Source organism: Magallana gigas, chromosome 6 (assembly GCF_963853765.1).
Source record: "Magallana gigas chromosome 6, xbMagGiga1.1, whole genome shotgun sequence".
Classification (NCBI taxonomy): domain Eukaryota; kingdom Metazoa; phylum Mollusca; class Bivalvia; order Ostreida; family Ostreidae; genus Magallana; species Magallana gigas.
This window is the reverse complement of record NC_088858.1, coordinates 31,006,547-31,030,802: the sequence shown is the minus strand read 5'-3', so window position 1 is coordinate 31,030,802 and position 24,256 is coordinate 31,006,547. Positions and strand designations below refer to the sequence as shown.

General features: G+C 33.0%; 2 protein-coding genes across 3 annotated transcripts; both read left to right on the top strand.

Annotated features, from left to right (window-relative positions):
* Nucleotides 1-1,139: 1,139 nt before the first annotated feature.
* Nucleotides 1,140-9,937, top strand: LOC105328007 (calmodulin). Of its 2 annotated transcripts, XM_066087301.1 has the most exons (6): nucleotides 1,140-1,478; nucleotides 1,845-1,881; nucleotides 4,329-4,475; nucleotides 5,168-5,188; nucleotides 8,667-8,906; nucleotides 9,674-9,937. In XM_066087301.1, the coding sequence occupies exons 2-6, from the start codon at nucleotides 1,851-1,853 to the stop codon at nucleotides 9,700-9,702; spliced, it is 468 nt and encodes a 155-aa protein (XP_065943373.1). In that variant the 5' UTR covers nucleotides 1,140-1,478; nucleotides 1,845-1,850; the 3' UTR covers nucleotides 9,703-9,937. The 2 variants fall into 2 exon arrangements, with proteins under 2 accessions (XP_065943373.1, XP_065943374.1); XM_066087302.1 differs by lacking the exon at nucleotides 5,168-5,188 and having other exon boundaries at nucleotides 1,153-1,478.
* Nucleotides 9,938-15,789: 5,852 nt separating this feature from the next.
* On the top strand, nucleotides 15,790-23,977 carry LOC136276169 (tyramine receptor tyra-2-like). The gene is made up of 2 exons (XM_066087299.1): nucleotides 15,790-15,855; nucleotides 21,675-23,977. Exon 2 carries the CDS (start codon nucleotides 21,700-21,702, stop codon nucleotides 23,158-23,160), a length of 1,461 nt encoding a protein of 486 aa, XP_065943371.1. The 5' UTR covers nucleotides 15,790-15,855; nucleotides 21,675-21,699; the 3' UTR covers nucleotides 23,161-23,977.
* The last annotated feature ends 279 nt before the right edge of the window (nucleotides 23,978-24,256 follow it).

Below are 24,256 nucleotides of genomic sequence, written 5' to 3'. Positions count from 1 at the left end.
AAATGCATATGTGATCATCGAGCCCCCTTAACCGCCTAATGAACCTGACCGAACTGTCTTTACGCGGTAAATGAGTTCATTATTAGTTATTAAAGAGGCCGATTCCTGTTCTTCAGCTATCAATAATAAATTACGTTGATAATGTTAATGTGAAGTGATTCTCAGATCTGCATTATTCTTATGAAGTCTACGGTGGACTATTGTGCACCCAATTAAGATCGTTTTATTTGTAGCAACAATTAAAACAAGAAACAACACAGCTTTTTGACTGTTGTGACTTTTGGAAACAAATTTTTCAACTGACACATATAAAAATGAATTTTAAAAGAAGTGCCCTCTTTTTCTGCCTTCTAACCTCCTAATAAGTTATAATTGTATCTTTTATTGCTCCTCCCCCCTCCCCCTCTTTTTTCCTCATTTTTTTTCATTTTTATGTGAATTCGATTTTTTTATATAAAAGGTTTGGGACAAATGTTAATGTTGTAAAGTGCAATGAACACCTTAATCGCGCGGTGTTTCAACAACATATAAAGCTTAAACGATTATCAATCTTATTAATTTTTCATTTCAAATAGTTGCAAAATTTATAAATAAAGACGAATGATATAGGTAAAGATAACATTGTATGTACGGTATCTTTGTCTATAAATAAAACGCGTTCCAGTCGATTTTGCAGTGTATAACAGGTAATGATTTCTAAACAAATTGTTTCTTTTGAGCACGCCAGACCAGAAATGCAAACCTCTCAACAGCTAACTAACGTTATTTAAACGAATTACAAAGAAATTATCTAGGTCAACGCATTTTTTTAATTACTGACCAACTAATCTCAATTCTTCATTACATTCTTTGAATGATCGGATTTTTTAATCAAATCTTAATTTTCTGACCTAACAATGACTTGGGAAGATGGGTTCCATAACTTTGTAAAGATAAAGGACATGAAATCGTTTCTTTTGATCGGCGAGCGCGGTATTATAAAAGGTTCTAAAGTGTAACAGATATATATTTTTTGGGGGTATTTGTTGAAGTTGAACAAGAATTTAAAAAAGGGGCAACAATAGAGCGGCTAAGTGCAGTTTCTATCAGACAAGAACACACATAAACATTTATGGGAAAATACCACGTCTATTATCAAGTTATGCCTACTGTTATTGCCATAGAGTCAATATTTGGAAACACTGCATGATTACACACCGTAAAAAACCGTTTATTTGACAATAGAAAGCAAATGGTCGGTAGCAATTGGATTTTTTTTTGTGTCCGTGTGTGCATAAATCGACTGAAGAAAAATAATAGCGATATTGTCTCGCATAGAAAAAAATATAGAAATAGAAGAAACCCAATGCGACACATAATGTGCCCAATTTGGTAAAAAATTGTTGCTTCGTTGCCATTTCCTATCTCTCGTCCTCGGTTGGAGAAGAATGTCGGAGCTAAAAAGATTCTTTAGGAGGGAAACATAATCATAGTTTACCGTAAGTATTTGTATATTGACTTCAATGGTTCCATTGTGTAATCAAAACCACTACGCTAGAATTGAATATCAATTAAACTCGTGTTATTTTCTCGATTATAATTGATTTTTTTTTCCGCAAACGAATTTAGGTCTTACGAGGGAAAAAAAACATCAATAATCAAATAGCGAGTTATACAAATATATTACATGCATTATTGATATTGCAAGTTTGTTCAACAAACAGGAACACTTGAAATCAATTTGAAATTAGCTTATATCTGAGCTTTAAGATACTAGGATCGGTAAATAACACGGTTAAACATCGAAAAAGTTTTTGAATTTGGTATGAAGATGTAAATGGCGATTTACCATTTTTTTTGGGTAGACGGACATGGAGAATTTATCAGAAGAGCAGATCGCAGGTAAGTTTTAAACCTGTTTCTTTTCAAATTGTTTTAAACATATTTTTCTTTTTAAATGTACGGTTTACAAAAAAATGTAAGTAAAAACTTTAACAGTATGTGTAAAAGACATGGCAAGCTTTTCGATAATGAGTAAATAGGATGTGAATTTGGGTGGTGTATAGTAGGATAGTTTATTAGCAAAAAGCCACACGGTTTATAAGCATTGTATAAATATGTGTTATTGCGCAATCAGTGTAAACAAATGTGTTCAATTTGAACTGAGCTAAGTTATTGGATTCCAATATTTAAAATTTCATAAATGTACTAATGATCGCCCAAATGTGTATTAATTCAACAGTCATGATAGTTTTCTATAGACGACAGTCTTGCAGGGGGAATTCAAACTTCAAATTTTTATATATTTTAATGATAACATGATTTATTTTTTCATCTTTGACTCATTTGCTCTGAACTCATCAAATTATTACAAGTTAGATATTTATGGGGTTTTTTTTGCTTCTCCAATCAAATATGGTCTGTTTTCCCGTTCAATTTGATAACGATTACATGGTAAAAGGGGGGGGGGGGGGGGACAAGACGTTTCTTATCAGGAATAAGGAAAATGATTCATTTATCACAACTACAAAAATAGTTAAAAAAGCATGTAGCGACAGTCAAATCCCTATAAATACAGACAACCATGTGAAGTGCACGTGTTCCCGTTTTATTAGTTAAAGCATTAATATAAGGATCAAATTAACGGGCCAGGAAATGATTTAGTTAATTAGTTACGTAACAGTTACACTAAACTGGAATAAAAGCGATGCAAGCATTGGGCATGTACTTACTTTTAGGTCACCTGAATCACTCGCGTGATCTATTGCACTCAGTCTTCGTCCGTCGTCGTGCGTCATCCGTCGTCCGCCATACCTTAACCATTTTACATTTTCAGCTTATATCTAAATTGTGAAATTCATGGCTTAACTACCTCAGGACCTCATAGGCGGGACCAAATATGCTGAAAAAGGCCACATTTTAAAAATAAAATTCTTCTCTACTTACCTCCCACAAATTTTGGGGAAAAACTATATGCATAGTTATAATGTCCATAAAGCTCTCTACTAATATTGTGAAATTCATGGCCCTTGGTCAGGGGTTCAGAACTAGGGCAGGACCAATGCAGCCATATGGTGTAAATGTAAATGTATAAAATCTTAGAAAATCTTCTCTACTCCCATGAATAATTGTGAAAAACTGAATGTATGGTTATGATGTCCACGAAGTCCTCTACCTGAATTATGAAATTCAGGGCCCCTGAGGCAGGAGTTCATCAGACTATAGGGTAGGAACAATATGGCCATTCACGGTGTAAAACTATTAAATCATAGAAAACCGTTTTCTCAATAATTTGAGAACAACTAAATGCATTGTTATCATGTCCATGAAGTCCTCTACCAGAATTGTAAAATTGAGACATATAGTGTCTCTGAGACAGGGATTCAGGCCCTTGGGCTGGGCCAATATGGCAACATAGTGAAAATGTTTTGATTTAATGATATTTTTTCAGAATATGTACTATTTAAGTCGTGGGAGATAGTAATGCATTATAAATTGTTCATAATATCCTAATGTTAAAGTTGATGCTTTTAATGGGGTGGGGTATAAATATGACCGTATATTGAATATGAATTTTCAATAAGGGTAATGGCTGTATGTCATACATTAACAAATTTAACTTCATCTGGAAAACTAAATGGTAAATTGTCACTTGGCAATATAGACTTAAATATGTTCTTTTTAGGAAATCTACTTTAATATCCTGTGTATTGTATGCTAGTAGAAATAAAATGTAGGTCTCTTATTACCAAAATTTACAATTATTGGCCCCGGGCTAAGATATAGATAATCTGAGATAATCTGAGATTCCTCTGACTCTTGCACAAACCCTTTCCCCTTTTCATGAATGATTATTGTCAAATATCAATGAATAAAATCAGGGTAGCTGGTGTCTCAGATTACGGTTTAGACTTCAAAGTGAAGCTTAAAATGCAAATATGGGACACTCTGACAGTCATTCTTAGAGCTATGGTACTCAGGTGACCGTCAAGGCCTGTGGGCCTCTTGTTCTTAAAAATTGTGAATCTAAGTGCATTGCAAATCTAAGCTTTCATATCAATTAAAAAAATCAGAAAGGAATATGGAGTTTAAGTAGTGTTTATGACATACATGTACGTTAGAAAAGCGTTCTATTTTGCCCTATGATATGATAACGTCATTTTGAACAAGGACAAGGAAACAACATACGTTTAGAATAATGTTTTTTAAATAATTCTTGATGATCAAAATATAGTAAAAAAACCTCTTCATATTAGATCATATATTTTGAAGGATAATGGTCAAATTTTACTTTGCACGGTCATACTGAATTGATTTTTATTCTTAACTAATTTTTTGATAATTGTCAGAAATGCGAGAAATCTTCAGTCTCTTTGACAAGGACTGTGATGGGTTTGTAGACGTACGGGAACTGGGCAAGGTACTGAGATCAATGGGACTGAATCCGACGGAAGTGGAAATAGAGGACCTAATAAATCAGTACCGAGACGTGGACGGTAAGGTTAAAGGTCATTCGATGTAAAGAATAATCCGGAATTGTAAATTCAAATTTTATATTCATGGCTGTAACGGTATATAACGCAGGCACCCAGGGCATGAACAACGCCCTCCCCCCCCCCCCCCCCCTCCCTCGCGTTTTCCGACTGTGGGCGATGTGTGTGTGTGTTTTGTGGGCGATATTTAGAAATAGATCGTAGAGACGGGGTACATTATCGGAGAAATGATATGCATTTGGGGATTGGGATAATAAAGGTGTGTTTCAGCTTAATTTTTTTATATTTTCAAAAAAATATTGAAGAGAAGGGAGTGTCCAAGCCCCACGTGTCTGTAGTGTGTAGCAGAGAATCGTAATTTGTTTTAACCAATTTGGAGAGAGAGAGAGAGAGAGAGAGAGAGAGAGAGAGAGAGAGAGAGAGAGAGAGAGAGAGAGTTTTTATATAAATATTTCACTTTTCCAGGTTTTCCAGGTTTTTTTGTTTAGGTATGATCTACGAATAAACTCGTTTAATTTGTGTATGTGTGTTTGGGTGAGTTTTTAGGTTAGATCACGATTATGGATATTGATATTTAAATAAGGACAAACATATTCAAGTAAGTCTTTGTGAACCCCGGTGTCTTAGAACGCGTCATGATCCTTTGGCAGACACGAAATCAAGCATAAATATCAACTTTATCTCTTTGTCCTTAGATATTGAAGACGAATCGGAAGGTATCATTTCGTTCCAAGTTTTTTATTTTGCTTTCCTAGACAAATTAATTAGGAGGTTGATGGGTAGTAAATGACATTGCACAATGTTGTTATTGATGAAGGCTATATATATATATATATATATATATATATATATATATATATATATATATATATATATATATATATATATATATATATATATATATATATATATATATATATATAAGCTGTTTGTCGAACACATTTCTTCAGTTCTGAAGACACTTTATATGAGTTATACTCCTCTTTAATTTGGTATAAGTACAACATTGTATTTTCATAGCACTTTAAACCTAATTTGTAGATATACGATTCCCGTGGATGAACGAATCAAATACAATTTTTCTATTCTGGGCATGCGATTATCTTTTAGTGAGTAAAGAATCTACACGCAGAAATGACGATGAATATATGATTGAAATTTTATAGAGAAAATAAAAATAACACCCAAGAGTATATTGTAGTTGACCTCGGGCAATAGTTCCCAGCACCTCGGGAAAAATGTTCGGGTTTATTGACTGTTCAGGCATTAAATAATTGTTTTGTTGCCTAATTCCGTTTTTAGTATTTTGTATTCACAATTCTAAATTACAGAGGGTTATACCATTATGCATTCAGATCATGGTTAATCAATACCAAGATGACCTAAAAGATTTTTAAGAACAATAGTAAAAAAAACATTATACAGTTATCTTTTAATCTTATAGCAATTAAACTTTTCCCGAAATACGTTGCCGGTCCAATAGATCGCAGTCTATTGGCCGGTGTAATGTAGAATAATGACCCCCGTAAAATAATGACCGGGGGCCATTTTTCGACGTAGAATAATGACCCCCCGGTCATTATTCTACGCTGAAAAATGACTCCCCGGTCATTATTCTACGTAGAAAAATTACTCTTTCGCCTGAAGAATAAGTGTCATTTTCATAAAAATGAGCACACTCTACATGACGAAAAGTGACCCCTGTAGAATAATGACCCCCTTACAGATTAAAGTGTTTCAGTATATTTTTTTATTATTTGTGTAATAGTCTTTACAATATTGTAATTTTTACTGCAGTTTACATAAAGTACCAGAAATTATAATTCATATTCAAATATAAAGTTAAAGTGAAAGAAGGAGTATATCTTAGAAAATAAAAATCCTTCCGTTATAACAAGATACTGACGTATGCATCGGGGTATGGTTGTCATCTAACGATTACGTTTACATGTATCTATGGTGTTCCGAAAGGGCCTCTACGACCTTCGCACTTTCGCCTTTAGGGCGAAGATGTGAGTGTGCGAAGCGCGAAGATGTGATGGCGAAGGTGCGAAGGCGAAGGAGCGATACTACAATCGTTCCTTCGCCTTTGCAACTTCGCACTCTCGCCTTCGCATCTTCGCACTTTCGCCTTCGCCTTTTTTATTGCATTCAGCAAGTCTCGGTCGATTACATAGAATTTAATGCAGGCACCGTACTCGCAAAGGTTTTCCGATTAATCCATGCTATTATTGGAACGCATGCGCTAGGCTATCGCGATTACTATGAATGTTTATAAATATTTTAATGTGTACAGGTGACATATATGTTTACCAGTGCTAGCTATGCCTAATCATTATATACTCAACATAAAATGTAATAAGAAAAATCATCAAAGTACTGAGAGTACTCGAAAAGAAAATTTATTTTACTTTATCATCGACATACTATTATGAATATCAAGATGATTAAAGCATCAATAGTTTGTATGAGCATTGACAACATTGGATGCAGTAAAGATCGTGTGATCAAAATCAAAGAGGATATAAACCCCTAATATGAGCCCAAACCCCTTATCAACGCTTTTAGAAACAATTTCTTCTTATTATAATCGATCAGTGTTTATTATCTATTAAGATTTACTACAGTCAGGTACTCTTCACACATTTGCTCTAAAAGAATACAGTCTATTCTTGGATACGCGGTAACCAATTTCTATTCTTGTTTACAGTGGGGGTCATTTTTCTACGGGGGTCATTTTTCTTCATGTTTAACATGAAGAAAAATAACCCCTGTGTCTTTTTTCTTCAGAAAAATCCAGTCAATCTTCAGGAAGGGGGGGGGGGGTCATTATTCTACGTCAAAAAATGACCCCCGGTCATTATTCTACGGGGTTACCGTTCATTATTCTTCATTACACCGGCGGTCCAATAGATCACAGTATATTGACCGGTGGTCTAATAGATCGCAGTCTATTGACCGGCAGTTCAATAGATCACTTTCAAACCTGAATACACATACAAAATATTGTATTTGTTATAAAACAACAAAATCTCTTTGATTAGGTAATAAATATATAATATGTCTTAACCGACTCTTTCTCATCATACAGAACGTTAATTCCAATTCGAGTCTTAAAAGAAATAAGGGATGGTCGATTTTTTTCCCCATTTAACCGGATTTAACTGTTAATTCAATTTTTTTAACCGGATTTACCTGTTATTCGACTTTTGTTAATCGGATTTACCTGTTATTCGACCTTTGTTGTCCACTGTCAGATTTTAAGATTGTCTACTCCTAACAATGGGTTTCTGACAGCGACTTTACTCAAAGAAGATCATAACGATCTATTAGGTTTACTACATGCAAGGACATGTAGATGGCTTTTTACGTAATTGCGTGTATCGGGTGTGAATTGACAAGAATTTCGTGCGAGGGGAAGTTTAAACTATCATCCGAATTTGTTTTTTTAACTATAACCACGGGAAATATGATAATATTAATGTGTATGTTCATGACAGTACGTACGTGTCGCTGGATTTAAAAAAAACCCCAATAGCCTCTAACGACTTACATGTATAATCATCTCTTTTCAGCAATCTTGCGAATTGCTGAAGTAATTTTTTAAAATACATTAATGTTATTGCAAAATTATACACCTGAGAAGTTTTTTTCTTTACGATTCGTTTAATTTGATTCTCTTTTACACATACGTACATGCATGTGTAAAAAGAAAAAAATTAGACTCATCCATTGGTTATCTAAAAATGCAAGTATCCCAACGACAATTGCTAAACATAATCATATACAGTTCCTTTTGGTTCATTATCTAGCAAATTACAGCAAACACTCGGGGTAATACTATTGAACAACTACATGTTTTAGCACATGCACATCTATTGTTGGCTTTGGTTTGGTAATGGGAACTGAAAATACAACCATTAGTTTTGAAACATTTGTGTACATTATAACATCATTCAAATGTTAAACATTTTCTTTAAAATCATTTTTAATTGTGGTATATTGTTGTTTGGACTGTATTAAAAAAAAAATGCTTTTTATTAAGAATTTCAGGTTAAAATACTTATCAAATACATAGCATATCATATTAAAAACTTATGGATCATCATTTCTTGGTAATTAGTAGTTGTTTTAAAAAAAGACCATTAATTCGAAAAACAAATTTGCAGATTGCATGTTTTTTTGTGTACGCAGATGGCAAACTTGACTTTACGGAAGTGATAAAAATTTTGGCCGTTAAAACAAAGGAACCCCCAGAGACAGAGGAATATTTGCGCGAGGCGTTCCGGGCGTTTGATAAAGATGGCAGTGGGAATATCACCTTAATCGAGCTAAGACAAATAATGACAAACCACGGAGAAAAACTTTCAGATGAAGAAGTAGCGGAAATGATACAGGAAGCAGACGACGGGAAGGGGGAGGTTCATTATGAAGGTAATAAATCTTATATGTACACAATGGATTATTGGTCTAACCACAATCAAAAGGTCGTTCCCCAATACGATATATTTTTTTTCATCCTCATTACTTTTGATGTTTTTACAAAATTTAACGATCTAGAGTCTAAAGTCCTTTTTATTTATTAGAAGGTTTGTCCAGAGTAGGCAATCAATAGTCAACAACCGATTCATACTAGTCTTGTACTTTCTATATATTTTAAATAACTGTACATTTGCAATGGTCATTTTGACTCTGTACTTTCACTTGCATTCTGTTGAATAAATTCGTGTTATGTAAGATTCCCCATCATATGCATGTATAGCGAAGAAAATCAACTTCATTAATCTCGTTGGATCAATGTTAAAGCAAAACAAATTTTTCTGCATAACCACTTGTTTATATTTGCTTAAATCGATACATTCATAAACCTTATCTTTATTACTTGATCGTATTTTTTAATATTTACATCATCCAGTGTCTTTTTCTTTGATATAATGTAACACTACGAATCAAGTTTGTTATGTATGGTCCAATACAGGTCATCAATAACTTTTTTAATATTTAATCGTTCAATTGCTGAAAATTATAAAGATATACATGTAAGAAATAAGGAAGCATTCTTATTTAGGTAATCAAATACGGTCAAATCTATCATATAGTTTTATTAAATTTTATCACTCCTTACCGTTTTGGATCACCTCATAATACTTAAGGAATGATTCCTTATTCTTTAATTATAAAAACCATTTTGATTCTTTCAGATTTCGTCAAACTTATTCTAAGCAAGTGAACGGAAATGGAATCGTCCTTTTTACTATATATTTTGTATCGCATGTTCCATGAAGTTGAAACACCAATGCGAACGTTCTGAAGGAGTAGAAACACATCTTCTTCATTTACTATGTATATTAAAGATTTAAAATGGATTTGATGTATAATATACAAGCAAAACTTCCTGAGAACATTTATAGTTTAATTTGTGAGTCATTTATTCAGCAGCAAAATGTATCTATGAGACTATTAAACAACAAGAGGCCCATGGGCCACAAATCGCTCACCTGAACAATAGTCCTTGCATCATTTTTTTTCGAAAGGGTTTATTATGATGTGAACTCTTAATAAATATTGTAAAACTTATATATTTCAAGATTTTGCCATATATTAAACAATACATAAAAAGAAGATAATAACAATTTCATCTTTCGCATGTTGTCACTATTCACAATTGCTCCACCTGTAAAATACATTTTATTAATGTATAGAAAAATCATATGCTAGGAAAGGGGAAAACTGAAAAGCTCATAAAAAAAAACTACCTACCCTATTTTAAAATCTGATGAAATAGGAAACACACATATTTGTTTTTCTTGCCTTAGCAGTGTCCGAGAACCTTACTGGAGTGCGACCATTTCTCGCCGAGTACCATTTCTCGCCAGTATATTGTGACGTCAGTTTTCGTATATAATTTTATGTGTTGATAAAATGACGCCACAATGTCCCGGCGAGAAATGGTACTCGGCGAGAACTGGTCGCACGCCAGTAATATAACAATAAATATTGTTCTTTATAGTTCATATTTTAAAAATAAGGGTCCATAAAAATCAGCCTAACAATTTTGATGTTGATTGGCCTGACAATTTATCGTAAAAATTGTTAGACTGCTATCACAGCTTAAAATTAAAATTATGTTTACTCCAAATGCAATACAGTCATGCAAACTAATTATTAATAATAAACAAAACATTGAAAAACAAAAACAATTTCTTTTATTTCATTTTATGCTTGTCAAAATGTAGCATCAACATGATATAAACGTCTGTAGAACATCAAACCCCGATTTTAATCTTTCATTGCAAAAACAAATCGTAGTAACATTGTTCTCCGATATCAGTACCATTCATATTTACCAAGGTCGTGGTTGCACTTGTTTGATTCGATCGGTAAACTTTACAATTAAATTACGCAACAATTATTCCAATAATCGATGACAAATTAAATAGCTTTAAGTATAAAAAAAAAAAGAATCTTGAAAACGCGGTGTAAAAACAAATGGCATGGTGATTATGCTGATAGTTTACTGTAGAGCTGAATTCGGAACTACGATTTACCACTATTTCATAAAATATTCTTTATATCATTCTTCGTTAAAAACGTTACTCTTATAGTTAAACCGGCAAATCACAAACTTTTCTTTTATCAAAATTGACGTCTGAAATCTTCTTCAAAATGGCGGTTAGTTAGTACAAACAAAGAGCTTCCGTTTCGTAATTCCGAATAACGAGCCCGATCTTATATAAATGAACACACGATCAGAACACGCTTACAACACATAGTTTGAACCCTTCTAAGGGTCCCAGTATTAGACTGAGGGTCACCATTTTTACAATTTAGAATCTGCCTTATATATAGAAGTTGTCACATAAATATTGGTATTTTTGGAGCAGCGGTTCTTGAGAAGAAGATTTTAAAAGATACCCCCCCCCCTTTTTCACAGTTTCATGATTATTTCTCGTTTAAAAAGGGATTGCCCTTTGAATTTTACAATTTATAATCTCCTTAATATAATAATGCTTTCTGCCAAATTTCGTTAAAATTGGATGAGTGGTTTTGGAGAAGAAGTTGAAAATGTGAAAAGTTTACAGACGGACGGACAGACGGACGGACGGACGGACGGACGGACGACGGACAACGGGTGATCAGAAAAGCTCACTTGAACCTTCGGTTCAGGTGAGCTAAAAATGATATGAAGTACTGAGAAACGATTTTCTGCTGAAGCTAGCTTTGCAAACATTGTTTTTTTTTCATTTTTCCTTATCATTGTAATGGAAAATATTAATTTCGAAAGCAAACAAGCAAACCATATTATGATATTAATGCTTTAAAAGCTATCTTATATGAAGCCGTATTTGTATTGTATTAAGGTAAGGAATAGAACATATTTGTTCTAATTTGCTTTAAGTATGTTTATCTTATGTGTTTTTTGTCTTTCATTATGTTCGTTTTACATCTGATTGTAAATGTATATCTTTTCCACCACAATATTTGGCATTAGTATTGATTGTACCATGTTAATAATTTGTGAAGTATTTTTTTTAAGTCGTTTTCAAATCGTATGCTATATTCATGGAGATATCAAATAATACCTAACACTATTTTCAGTAACGAAGAAAGTTGTCATGCTGTATATGAGATCTCAAAGCTCTTCATTAAATCATTATCAAAATCAATCCTACTGTATATTAAGGAGGCTTGTTGTCAACCAATTAGCATGCTGTATATGAGATCTCAAAGTTCTTCATTAAATCATCATCAAGATCAATCCTACTGTATACATATCTACATCTTATATATATATAACTTTAAGGGGGCTGGGTGGTCAACCAATTAGCTATCAGATCTTCCTTAAAATTTAGAGATGCTTTCTTTAGCTATGAACTATTTTTTAGTAAAACAAAAATCTATATATTTTACATTTTAAAATTGGACATTTTCCTATATTCTTATAAAGATCTCCCCTTTTAAGGGAGATAAATACAGTCTCAAAATGGCCACCGACCATCGAGCCCTCCTTGAAAAAAAAAAAAAAAACATTTCAAGGACGTCGTGTATTTTGTTTTTGAAATAAATGTTACTTTGAGAATCATAACACGACTTTTTTTTTTTAAATCAGTTCATTATTTTATGTCCTTGTTAAACTCTGATGCGTTAATGTCTGATTGGTTTTTGCCATTGTGTTTTGCCATTTTAATTACATTGTATAATCACGAAAGCAACTGAGACGTTGCCTACGACAAGAAACTTTAACAAACTTGGTTTCCTGGCAACAAAGCAGCAGATGCAATAGCTGGAGACTCCTCTGACGCTGGTAGATTTCGTTCCGTTTCGTTTTTTATTTAATTTCGCTTTTTTCTGATATATGTACCAAATGCCTACAGCTTTCTATTAATAATGAATCTTTGTTATTGGACTAACTGAAATACCATGCACGTTTGAAAGGTATTTCTTTGAATCTTTTTAACGCTTTTGTCACAGGTACATGAACTTGCATGGTTTGATACGATATACATCCCAAATATTATAGAATCATTTGCATTCAATTACTATGATTCCCCCTATCTCTTACGAATTTTGGTTGTAATTCATAGCTCTGTAGAAACTGACAGACAGGTCTGATATCCACACGATCCGGTTTAAACCAGTTCATTGATAGGTAGAAACCTTCAGCAACATAAGAAAAAACACGGACTGTATGAAATAACCATGATGAAGGGGAACTCAAATTTCCATATAAGAAGACTTGGCTATTCTTTTTATCTTTATAACGTACTTATGTACATTTTTGAATATTATTTATATGAAGTGTATATTTCCCCTTATGTTTGCATTGGAAATCTGCGACAAATTTCTGTGAGTACACTTAGCCTATTCATGCGCCAAGAACACAAATAAAGAAGTCGTGACTCGTTTTGAGTGTATTTATATTATTGTAAGATTAAATGAAACTTTCAAACTTACAAAAACTTATTTGATCTGTACTTTAAATCATATCTCCTTCTTGATAAGCAGATATTTCTTTTCTCAGTTTTTAGCACTATATTTTTAGTAGCGGAAGCGAACTAAATAAAATATTAATATGGCTGTTCCATATGGTATGTTTCATATTCCTGACTAAGAGCGTTTATTAATGCTTTAAAGCTTTTTTACGATAAGAGTTAAGAAAATATTTGGAAAATGTTCCTAGGGAGCGGCCGTGTGATTCGTAGGTTGGGCGCCAAATGTTACAGGTAGTGAGAAGTCCAGTCTCAACTGGGACTCGAACTCGGGGTCTCTGGCGTACCGTGACAGCGCTCTAAACACTGAGCTATTGAAACCCGATATATTAACTTACAGTCACACACCTGTTAACCCAGTGACATACTCCCCCTCTTGTTGGAAATACGAGTTGAATTCTAGGAATTAAGGAATTTAAGGAATTGATGTGAAACATATTCCTAGAGAGTGGCCGTAGGATTTTTACGTTAAGCGGCAAATGTTGGGCGCTTACGTGGGGTATTCAATTCGTTTACACAGCATTAATGTGTTATAGGACCAACAACATCCCAAAATTAGCATTCAATGCTGAATTGTATTGTCCTTTACATAAATTTAGATTATTGGGAATCAACATTTGTAATCTAAATTTTTGAAAAGGACAGTACCATAACAATAAATCAATTAGTTTACCAATAATTTAGTTAGTTTTACTTGCTCTTTACGATCTATTCATTAATTTGTTTAAGGTGCCTAACTACACTTCGAAGTAGTTTCTCAAATCAGAGAAAATTATTACTTGATTATGATTGATAACATGATGCAAAAGTACTTGCAATTTTGGATAAAAAATTATATTTTCAAAAATTTCATGTAATTAACATTAAGAAAAGCCCCAAGGGAAATATGAACTCATGTTCTGCGGTTCACAAGCTTGATACTTTTTTTTGTTTATCTTTTATTGCAAGCTTGATACTTTATCCTCTGAGCTATGACGATACACATATGAGTTGATTGATACAAACAGTTTAACAAAACATTTGAATCGCCATCTTGTGACGAATACAAGGTAAATAACATATTCTTAAAATAGTGAGCAGAATTGAGAAAATGGGATACTTACAGTGGCTGTTGGGAGGAATTGACTTGATGTTAGCATTCATAAAATGGGACGTCATTTCGAGCACTCTCTTAAATTTGTTGTGCTTTTATAAACAATGCTAAATTATTTGTCGAAAACTTGTGAAATTTGTGGGTAAAAAATTACAGCATATACATTTTTGTTGCAGTTCCAAACCTTCTATTACATATTTTATATTTTCTAACTTTGACTTTTGTTGTCCAGTATTCCCCTTAAATTTACATCCCTCAATAGGCCCAGTTATTGGAGTTCGATTTTGAACTTTTTAGAATTCTGTAGCGAACAAAAGACGCATCCAAGTAGATGGATCGACATTTGGAGAGTAATTTTCCTGGGAAAAATAATTTAAATTTAATACACTCAATTTAATTTATCTTTATATATTCAATTCACTTTAGAGACATTGTCTTTTCATTGAAAATGACTTAGACTAAAGGCATCAAAAATAAATGTGAAAAGTTTACATCGCAGCTTCTATTATAGAACCAATTTTAACAAGAGCTTGGAGTTTGGGTAGTTGGTGTCAAACAGCGATGTGACGTAGGCCTGTATATTTCATTGTAGGCCACATAGGAATTGCTCTTTGAAATCAACAAGATTTGTCTGGCTTTTGAGCTAAGACTACGCAATCGGAGTACATGTATATTTCACTCGAAACAAACATCATCTTAAACTTGTTTTGACGCAAGAAATAGATAGAGACGCCCTACTGAAAGTCCAAGGCCCTGTTAAAATGATTCTAGCTACAATGGCATACTATCAACAGAAATATATTGATCAGATACTGCAAGTCCATTTGCTTATTAGGCCAAAGTTAGGCTTTATTATATTGCAAAAGTTTGTAAGGAGAGAACATGTATGTAAGGCATACATGTATTTCGTACTGTTTGATCTAATCCAAGGTATTTATCCAATATATGTAATATAAAGTAAAATACTTCCTGAATTTATTTAAAATATTTGTTACATGTAAACATGATTTATTGACATTGTGTTTCGCAACGAAATTGAAAAAAATGTCTTAGTTTAAAATCTTTATTTCTAGTTGGTATCTAAATACATGTAAATGTAATCTTTTATATAAAAAATATATTGAAAATGTATCATCATATCATATTTTGTTTCCTCAAACTCGGCCTACGATTGAAAAGAATTGACAAAAATCAATAAAATCTCGTAGCACAATATACCTTGTTATACTAGTTATTCAGCTTAAAGAATCGGATGAATATCACCACGCTTAGAGAGTTTAACTCGCAAACATCGTATCGGGTAAGTACGTATTTTAAAACCGAATGATCTTTTATAGTGATAGTGCTGGATAGTTTAAAGTTCATCTTTAAAAAATGATATATTTGTAGCATGTTCTTATATAACAAAGTTTGAAACATAATTGTTTCGAAATAACTTTTAGTTAAAACTTTATGTCATCGATTTAACTAAATTATTTTGTATACAGTATATTAAGTTCCTGTCTAAAATGTCCCTGCATGATCATCAATATGAAAACGTTCTTTACTTTCTTAATTGTCCATTCTATATACTAGTATAATCTTCAGAATAATGTGAATTTTCACTATTTGTTAAAGGACTACATGTATATTTTGATAGTAAAATAAAATCTTACATGTTTCTACCGTAAATCAACACTTTTTGTGTAAAAAGTTTACCTAAGATTTATTTTAAAATAAAGTAATTAAAAATAATAATCTAAATAAAAAAAAAAGAAAACGCACATTTCTAAAGTTATTTATTAATGACAAGCGCTATCTAGATTTAAACGTCCGTCTTCAAATTCTTCTAAATTATACTCTGTATAAAGCCCAGAGAAGCCCAGAGAATTTCACCTTACAGGAGATGAGTGACTGTCTTCAATGCAAAACGAATGTGTTTGTCCGAATCTGTCCGGACAATTTATTGAACACCAGATACCATTTGCATGTGTATTTGCACTAGAATATGTTTTATAGACAACATGATATCGACCGTTTGTTTGCTGAACAAGATCTATTTTACATCTACAATTTGTACGTTAGTATATCATTGTTGTTAAATTAAGTTAAATAAGAAAGCATTTGTACTTGTTTGTAAAAAAAAAAAAAATTGGAAAACTTCGTTCTTACATGTGTCCTTATTATTGTCATGTACAAATTTTGATTCTCAATAATCTAAATTTTTGTAAAAGACACATGCATATACAGTATAAAGCAACTACATTATAATGGCATAGTTATTATCAGTTTTCTGATTTGTTATCAGGTCTTGTTGTTAACTTCTGATATTTTTGTCGACATGTTCAAGTTCATGTTTAAATTCAAAACAAAAATGTGATCAAGCCCATTTTGTGCCATTCAGTTATCGTCATGTATTTTCTGGCAAGTCGACAAAAGGATCAGACAAAACAACGTCACTTTCTTCTCTCTCTCTCTCTAGAATAACATAAAACTGATAAGTCGACTATTCCATGAAATAAAAATCAATTGTTAGAATTCTTGTTGATTTGACAGAAATAGTGATGCGATATAAACGCTAAATTAACAGTCAACTTGACAGATCTTAAGTTGTCCTCTCAGATCTGTGTGATTATATCCTGACGAGTCTGAATAACACCCTCGTGTATTTCGTATTTTATCAACTTTTTCCCGCTCAAGTATGCAACATGAACAAATCTATATTTTTATATCCATATACTGAATAATAAATATATTAATTTACTATACTTTTAAATTAAAAATTGAAATCTGATTGAATCAAACGCAGTTTATATTCCGTTCTTTTACCCGAAGCGTTAGTTACACAATTGGAAACGGGTAACACAACGAATAGTAACATGTACATGCGCGGAAACTATGCGCGCACAGTCCGCGTAAAATTCAAGTCATTCCTATATAAAAGCAGTATAGTTTTCTTTAAAATTAAGACATTCAATATAATAAAATAAATAGTGCCTGTTTGGCACGATAACAGTTGAATTTGATATCGAAATTGAAAACCATTGTTAAACTCCAACGTCATTAAGTTGAAAAGCAAAAATATGTGTTCAATAATTTAATGAATTATGTTCAATAATCTTGTAAATATAAATTACAAAACTTTGATTATACATCAAAATTTATTGAACATTCAATGAACATACATCACAATTTATTGAACATACATCACAAGATTATACAATAGACATTACAAGATTTTGAACATACATCCCAAAGTCTTCTTCACAAGATATTGAACATAATATACATCACCAAGATTATTGAATATACATTACAAGATATTTAACATGCTTCACAAGACAATAATTTTAAAATACACCTCCCAATTTTGAACATACATCACAAGATTTCTGAATGTACATCATAAGATTTTCGAATAAACAACTTTTTACACGTCATAATATTGGCCATTTTAAATAAAAATCTTAGATCCCCCGAAAGAGGTAGAGTGTTTGAGAAATCAGAACACTAAACGGTAGAAGGTAGGAGTGTTTGCTTTATTTTGTAAAATTCAATATTTGCTTTTAACCTGTCAATGCATATTTAAATAAAAATCAGATTTTCCTTTCTTTTTTGTGTTTTTTCTCGCCTCTGGACTGCACCCACATAGTCGCCATCACGAGTGCAGCGGTTATTACTGTACCTGATTTTTGTCACTCCATTGCAATGATTCTGTACATCAAATCAGATTGCATGTTTGAGGTTAGACCGTGAAAACCTTTAATCAAAATGATATCAATTATCATCTGAATATGATTTTCACACGAGATCTAGTAATTGGCAATATACATGTACAAGGAATACTACTTTATACCCATCGCCTTCATAATTTTTCATCCTTTCCAATTTGTTACTGGCAAATTAATTGTTATATGCAGTAGGATGGCTCATACCATTTTGTCTGAGAGAATCATGGTCTTAATTTGGGTAGTTTGTAGCAAAAGTAATTTGGCGTATCCTGTCTATTCCATTTTTGACTATAAAGTTTAGCGTCTTGGAAATCAACATGCATTTTTCTGTCTTTAACTCCTGCCTTCATTTGTAAGTGAATATTTCAAGTTGTTTTCATGAACTGCTTCAATCCTGCTGAAAACCCGCGGTCATATTACAATAAGTCAACAAGTTACTTAAGCTGTAAGTTTCGATTATTCATATCAGTAACACTGACTGCTGAGTAGAATGAATTAGCCACGCAAAAGCTTTTTATACACTCAACTGTATTGTGAAAATAACAATTAATAGAGCTCTCGTTAAGGAGTCCTTAAGCGGGTAGTGGAATATAGGTGTGTAATCAAAAATAGTATGCGAAATTAGATCGATTTAATGAGTGTTTTTGACACCATTGAGAGGTATTACAAATCACAAATGTAGATAGTCCACCGGGTATGAGACTGAAGACCGTTTTTGTTCCATTACAATCAGATAGACGGTCACCGTGACCCAAGGTCTTTCAACATCTGTATAAGTTTAACTACGTATATATTTGTGTACTATATAATAATTTGTATTGAGCAGCAAAGTGGATTGCAATTTTGCCTTTGAGCATGGAAGGTTATCAGGAGCATACTTTTCTGACAATTTACACGTAAAAGAAATGTTGGGGTTGGTATTAAATGTTTTGTATAACTAAGGTATTCATAAAAGAGATCAAAAGAGTTGATGCTAATTACCTACTTGGACGTTTCCCCCTTTTTTTTTTTTGAAATAATGCTTCAGGAAATTTTTACCTCTTCGGACATTATCATAGGAAAGAGGAGAAAACCGACGCTTTGACAACAAGTATATATATATATATATATATATATATATATATATATATATATATATATATATATATATATATATATATATATATATAATTCATCGGGTTATACAACTATCTAGAAGCTGTATTGGTTCGAATTTAGATCTCACATTTAGTGTCAAACACGTCAAGCCAATTCTTAAGTGCTGCTTAAATGCCATCAGGTTTCTTTTAATCTTTGGAAGTGCATATTTGAGCACAAATAGAATTTGAACTGTTGAAATATCTATAAAAAACTAATGCATTCTTTTGATGAAAACACATTGAAGACGCATGGTTTCTTCCAAAAGACAGATTATTCCATTGCCAGCTTTGGATAGACCGATGTTCTAATTGTAGAGTAATTAGAGGTGAAGCTTTGTAAATTATGCATCCTTGTCAACAAAGGCTTGAAGAAATCCCTTTAAGAGAGAGAGAGAGAGAGAGAGAGAGAGAGAGAGAGAGAGAGAGAGAGAGAGAACGCTTTTCAGTTGTTGCACATAGTCAAATTAAAGCCGCTGTAAATATTTGCATTACCGTTTAAGGAAATCTTAAATCCTTAAATCCTCCTGAAAATCACAAACTATAATTTTTCATAATTCCCATGGTATAAGAAAGTCACCCTCAGTAAAAACATTTCATTTTTCGTGATATTTTATACATTTCAGTTTTGAACATATATTTCGAGTAAGTGTGTTGCTTTTGGAGCCTAATTTACATGTACATGTACTTCTTTAGAAAAATATATAGCTGCAGGTCTTTAGCTTCTGGTCTTAAAAATGCGGATGGATTACTGTAGCTCGTACGTGTTAAAAAATTCGGCTTTTTTGGTTATCTTATTTTAAAACAATTTTCTACACAAATAATTGATTTCAAAAATCAACAGAAATTTTACTACAGATATCATCACTTTACTTGCCTTTGATATTTTTTAAACACCGTCACAAGCCCCGTAAAGTGAAGTAACGTAGTTTGTTTGTTAACATGTGAAAATGGCGACTTGATTTTAACATTTTTCATTTCCAAGCTCGGTTAGAGTCTTAAAGATAGTCTGAGGCAAATAAAAAAGACTATATCAGTAGTAAATTGCAATTGCCAAAAGGAAATGTATTACGTATCGCACAGCTCGTCCAATCGATTTTTTATTCAGACCGGGAGCTACAAACCTGCATCAACAGATATACTGATTGAGGATTTACAAATGACGCCAATTATTTACAGCATTACTTTATAATCAATTGAGATATTACAAATGTAACTGTCTGAGTGTCGTTTTTGATGAATAATTTTGTTTCCCATAAAGGTGAGAAGGCAAGTTTGATAAATCAGAACACCTTACTAGACACAACTTTTAACAGTCGGAGGTAGCAGCTTGTTGTTTGCTTCATTCCGTAAATTTAAATTTTGGTTCTAACCTGCCTATACATATAAAAATTGTCAAGTTTCCTTACTTTCGTGGTGTTTTCTTCGTAACGGGACTACCACCTGATGCTATGCACAGCCACCACTCCGAATGTACCAATCTTACCGGTGTGGTATTGCTTGCGTGTCAGCCATTTTTTTAGGGGCACACTATTATTATAGTAACAAAAACACTGTTCGACATATCGATTTCTCCCATGATAAATAATTTTTTCGTAACATAAAATAATGATATAAACTTTATAATGTTGATACACCAAGAAGTTTTTTTTGGTTACAGCTTTGTAATGCTGATTTGATTTACCATCATGAATATGAAAATTGTACCGATTCGTATAGTTACTCAAGACGGCATGAACTGATATTTCCATTATTTTGATCTTTTACCCAGCATTATAACATGTTTAAACCCCTTCGTTTACAATCGTCTCGAACTTTGTACAAGTTACATTATGATAGAAATCAAAGAACTTACAACGGCTATTATTAACAGTATTTATACGTCGACAGTACTGACTGGTATTCGTATCGAATATCATTCGATATTTTGGTGTTTTTGGTAAAACCATAAATATGTAGAAATACAGAGATACGTATTTTGAGAAAAATAATAAACTACGTAACCGTGTGTTTTGGTTGTTTATACAAAGGGTGAGAATGCACAGTTATCTTTGATTACTTAGTCAATATATTGTTAAATGAGAAGGATAATTTCATGCGATGATTTTTTTTTATATCAGGACGTTGTTTACCCAGGGGTTGGGCTCATATGAGAACTTATCACTTCCTGTTGTTTTGGTGACCTAAATCTAAAAAGTCATATTCACAAAAATGTTGAATGTAGAGACAATCCTTTTAAAACTGTATATCATAGAAATGTTTATTCATTGTAGAACTCACATCGAACATGACCTAAAGATGACGAACAACTCGACCCTGATTGAGTGCTGCAGTAGCGCAGATTTGAATCTAGTTGGGAAAGTAACAACAGGAATAGTGACGTGTATGGCCATTTTCCTCAATGGATTTGTCTTCTTTGTTGCTCTATTCAGCAAGCGCCTCAGGAAAAGTGGCTACAATTTGACCACCATAAGTCTATCTTTCACAGATTTTCTCACAGGGGTGTCTATTCGGCCGTTGATTTCGTACATGGCCAACGATTATACCGTAAGTTACGACTCATGTACCGTGGCTCTGGCAGGATATATGACTTGTGTGCTTGCCTCCACGTTCCATGTTCTCATCATTGGGTGTCTACGATACTATGCGATCAATAAAAACAGCCTCACTGTGTTCAAATTTGAACTCAGAAATGCAATTTTGGTCATCATTTTCACTTGGTTTCTTGCATTATTGACCACATCTGTATCCTTTCTGGTGCTTGTAAGAAAAGACTCTTCGTCTATCTTATGTAATGTGAACAATATCTTCAAAGAAAATTACAAATTGTACTTCAAAATCCACAGCATGATACTGTTGAGTTGTGATTTCGTCTTGATTGCTATGTACATCGTTGTTGGGTTTAAGCTGTATGCACCACATCGGTTAGTAAGAAGAGTTCATCCAGGGCCCAACATCGATGTTAAGCCACCTAGTGTAACAACCAGATCAAATACAGAAGCATGCAACTACAATGTCTCCAACAGCAGTCTGGTGACCATTCGAGAAATGGCTATTTCCAAAAATGATACTGAAGTTGTAACAGGCGAAGGCGATGACAAGCACAACCAACTACCGGGTAGAAGTCTATGTGTTCATCATGGACAAAATGGTGATATTAAATTTCAAACTGACTTTGGCCCTTCAAATGAGTATTTTCAACAACCAAATACAACGACTAAGAAAGTGAAATCAAACACGAATAACTTAGACGGGCCCGATTTTAAACCCATCTGTGTTTTCCCAGTAAAGACATCTGAGAAATCAGAGAAATCGCTGAAAAAAGGGAAAGAGCAATCTCGGGAGGAATCGAATACGAAATCATCAATCAAAGCACAGAATGGAAGCCATTCTTCAGGCGTCAAGAGCGATAACTCAGTTGATATCAAACGCCTGGAAGTAGATTCATCTAACAACGAGAGATTTAAAACATCGAACAATTTTATCTACACAATAAGAAATCGAAATCTGAAGTCACTAAAGACGGTGTCTATAATTGTTTTATTACATGTTGTTTTGAACTGTCCCTATTACTTCTGCCTTCTCGTGGAGGGATTTTTCGACGGACAAGTCAGTGCCGTTATTCGCTCTACTTTGTTTGGTATCGCCATTCTACACTCGGTGTTTAATCCTCTTGTTTACGTCGTAACAATACCTGGCTTCAGACAGTTCATCAAGGACAAAGTACAGACTCTAAACCACTACATTTGTAAACCATGAGCACCCAATAGATGAAATTCGAATCAAAGGTTTATTGAAAACCAGGCGACCCGTGTCCAAGCTCCAAGTGACAAAATTATTTTCTTCATTTGAAACATTTAAAAAATCCGGTTAGTGAAAAACAGAAGGGGGAATAGAAAGGTATCATATTACTGACGGACTGTTTTGTTACAGTTTTTTGTTACGAAGCACTGAAATCAACTGCATGCACTTTATATAAATCATGTAACCTATTTCTGTGTTGAGTGATTTTGGGAGTGCTTTAGTTGACTTTTGTCCGATTGATGATTCGAACCCGAGATGGAATTTAAGTTCTCCTCTTTCTATTCGAGAGTACGGCCAAGACTTGAAACCGTTGACGCAAGTACACTGCTGTAAGGTGCATCACCCCATAGGAAACAATCACCTTCTCATCAATGATATGCATGGATCTCGTTGTAGTATCAAATTAAAAACCTGTTGTTGTGATTTGATAAAGTAAACGACCATTCATATTCCCTAATTAGAGATAATTTTCGAAACCATGATTCCTTTAAGATTTTTCGGTTTTTTTTTTATGTGAAAGTGGAAAATATGGTTTGGTTGCAAGTAACACAATGGAATAAGTATAAATATCAAAGGTTCCTTTGGATTTATGGAACTTAATAAATTGTAGTAGCATAATTAATTATATTTGGTATATTCAGGAAGCATTTAATTTTTTCGATTAGATAAATTTGAAGATTGATGCTTATAAAATTGATGGAAACATAAGACAGAACTTTTCTTAGCTGAAGAAACATACCATTCCTTTTGAAATAAACTTAAACAAAACTTCAGACCTTCTTTTTTGCTCTTATAACTGTTTGTATAAAAAAAATAAACATCATTTTACGTTCTTTGATAGTTCCTTAATTGATAAATCAAAATAACTTAATTCCGTACGCTGCTAGAGTTATTCTCCTTGTACTAGGTATTCTATAGAAATGGTTATATTAAGGTATTATGAAATGAGTCAGTGAGTCATGAATGATGCAAAGCGTTCGACTTCCAAGAACAAGACAAAAGACCCATTGACCTTATTGGTTATGTACCGTTAGAACATGTATAATTCAGC

Coding starts and splice junctions, on each gene's coding strand:
- LOC105328007 (XM_066087301.1), top strand. CDS start 1,851: ATGGAGAATTTATCAGAAGAGCAGATCGCAG. Junction 5,189..8,666: donor TATTGAAGACGAATCGGAAG/GTATCATTTCGT, acceptor TTGTGTACGCAG/ATGGCAAACTTGACTTTACG. Junction 8,907..9,673: donor GGGGGAGGTTCATTATGAAG/GTAATAAATCTT, acceptor TGATTCTTTCAG/ATTTCGTCAAACTTATTCTA.
- LOC136276169 (XM_066087299.1), top strand. CDS start 21,700: ATGACGAACAACTCGACCCTGATTGAGTGCTGCAGTAGCGCAGATTTG.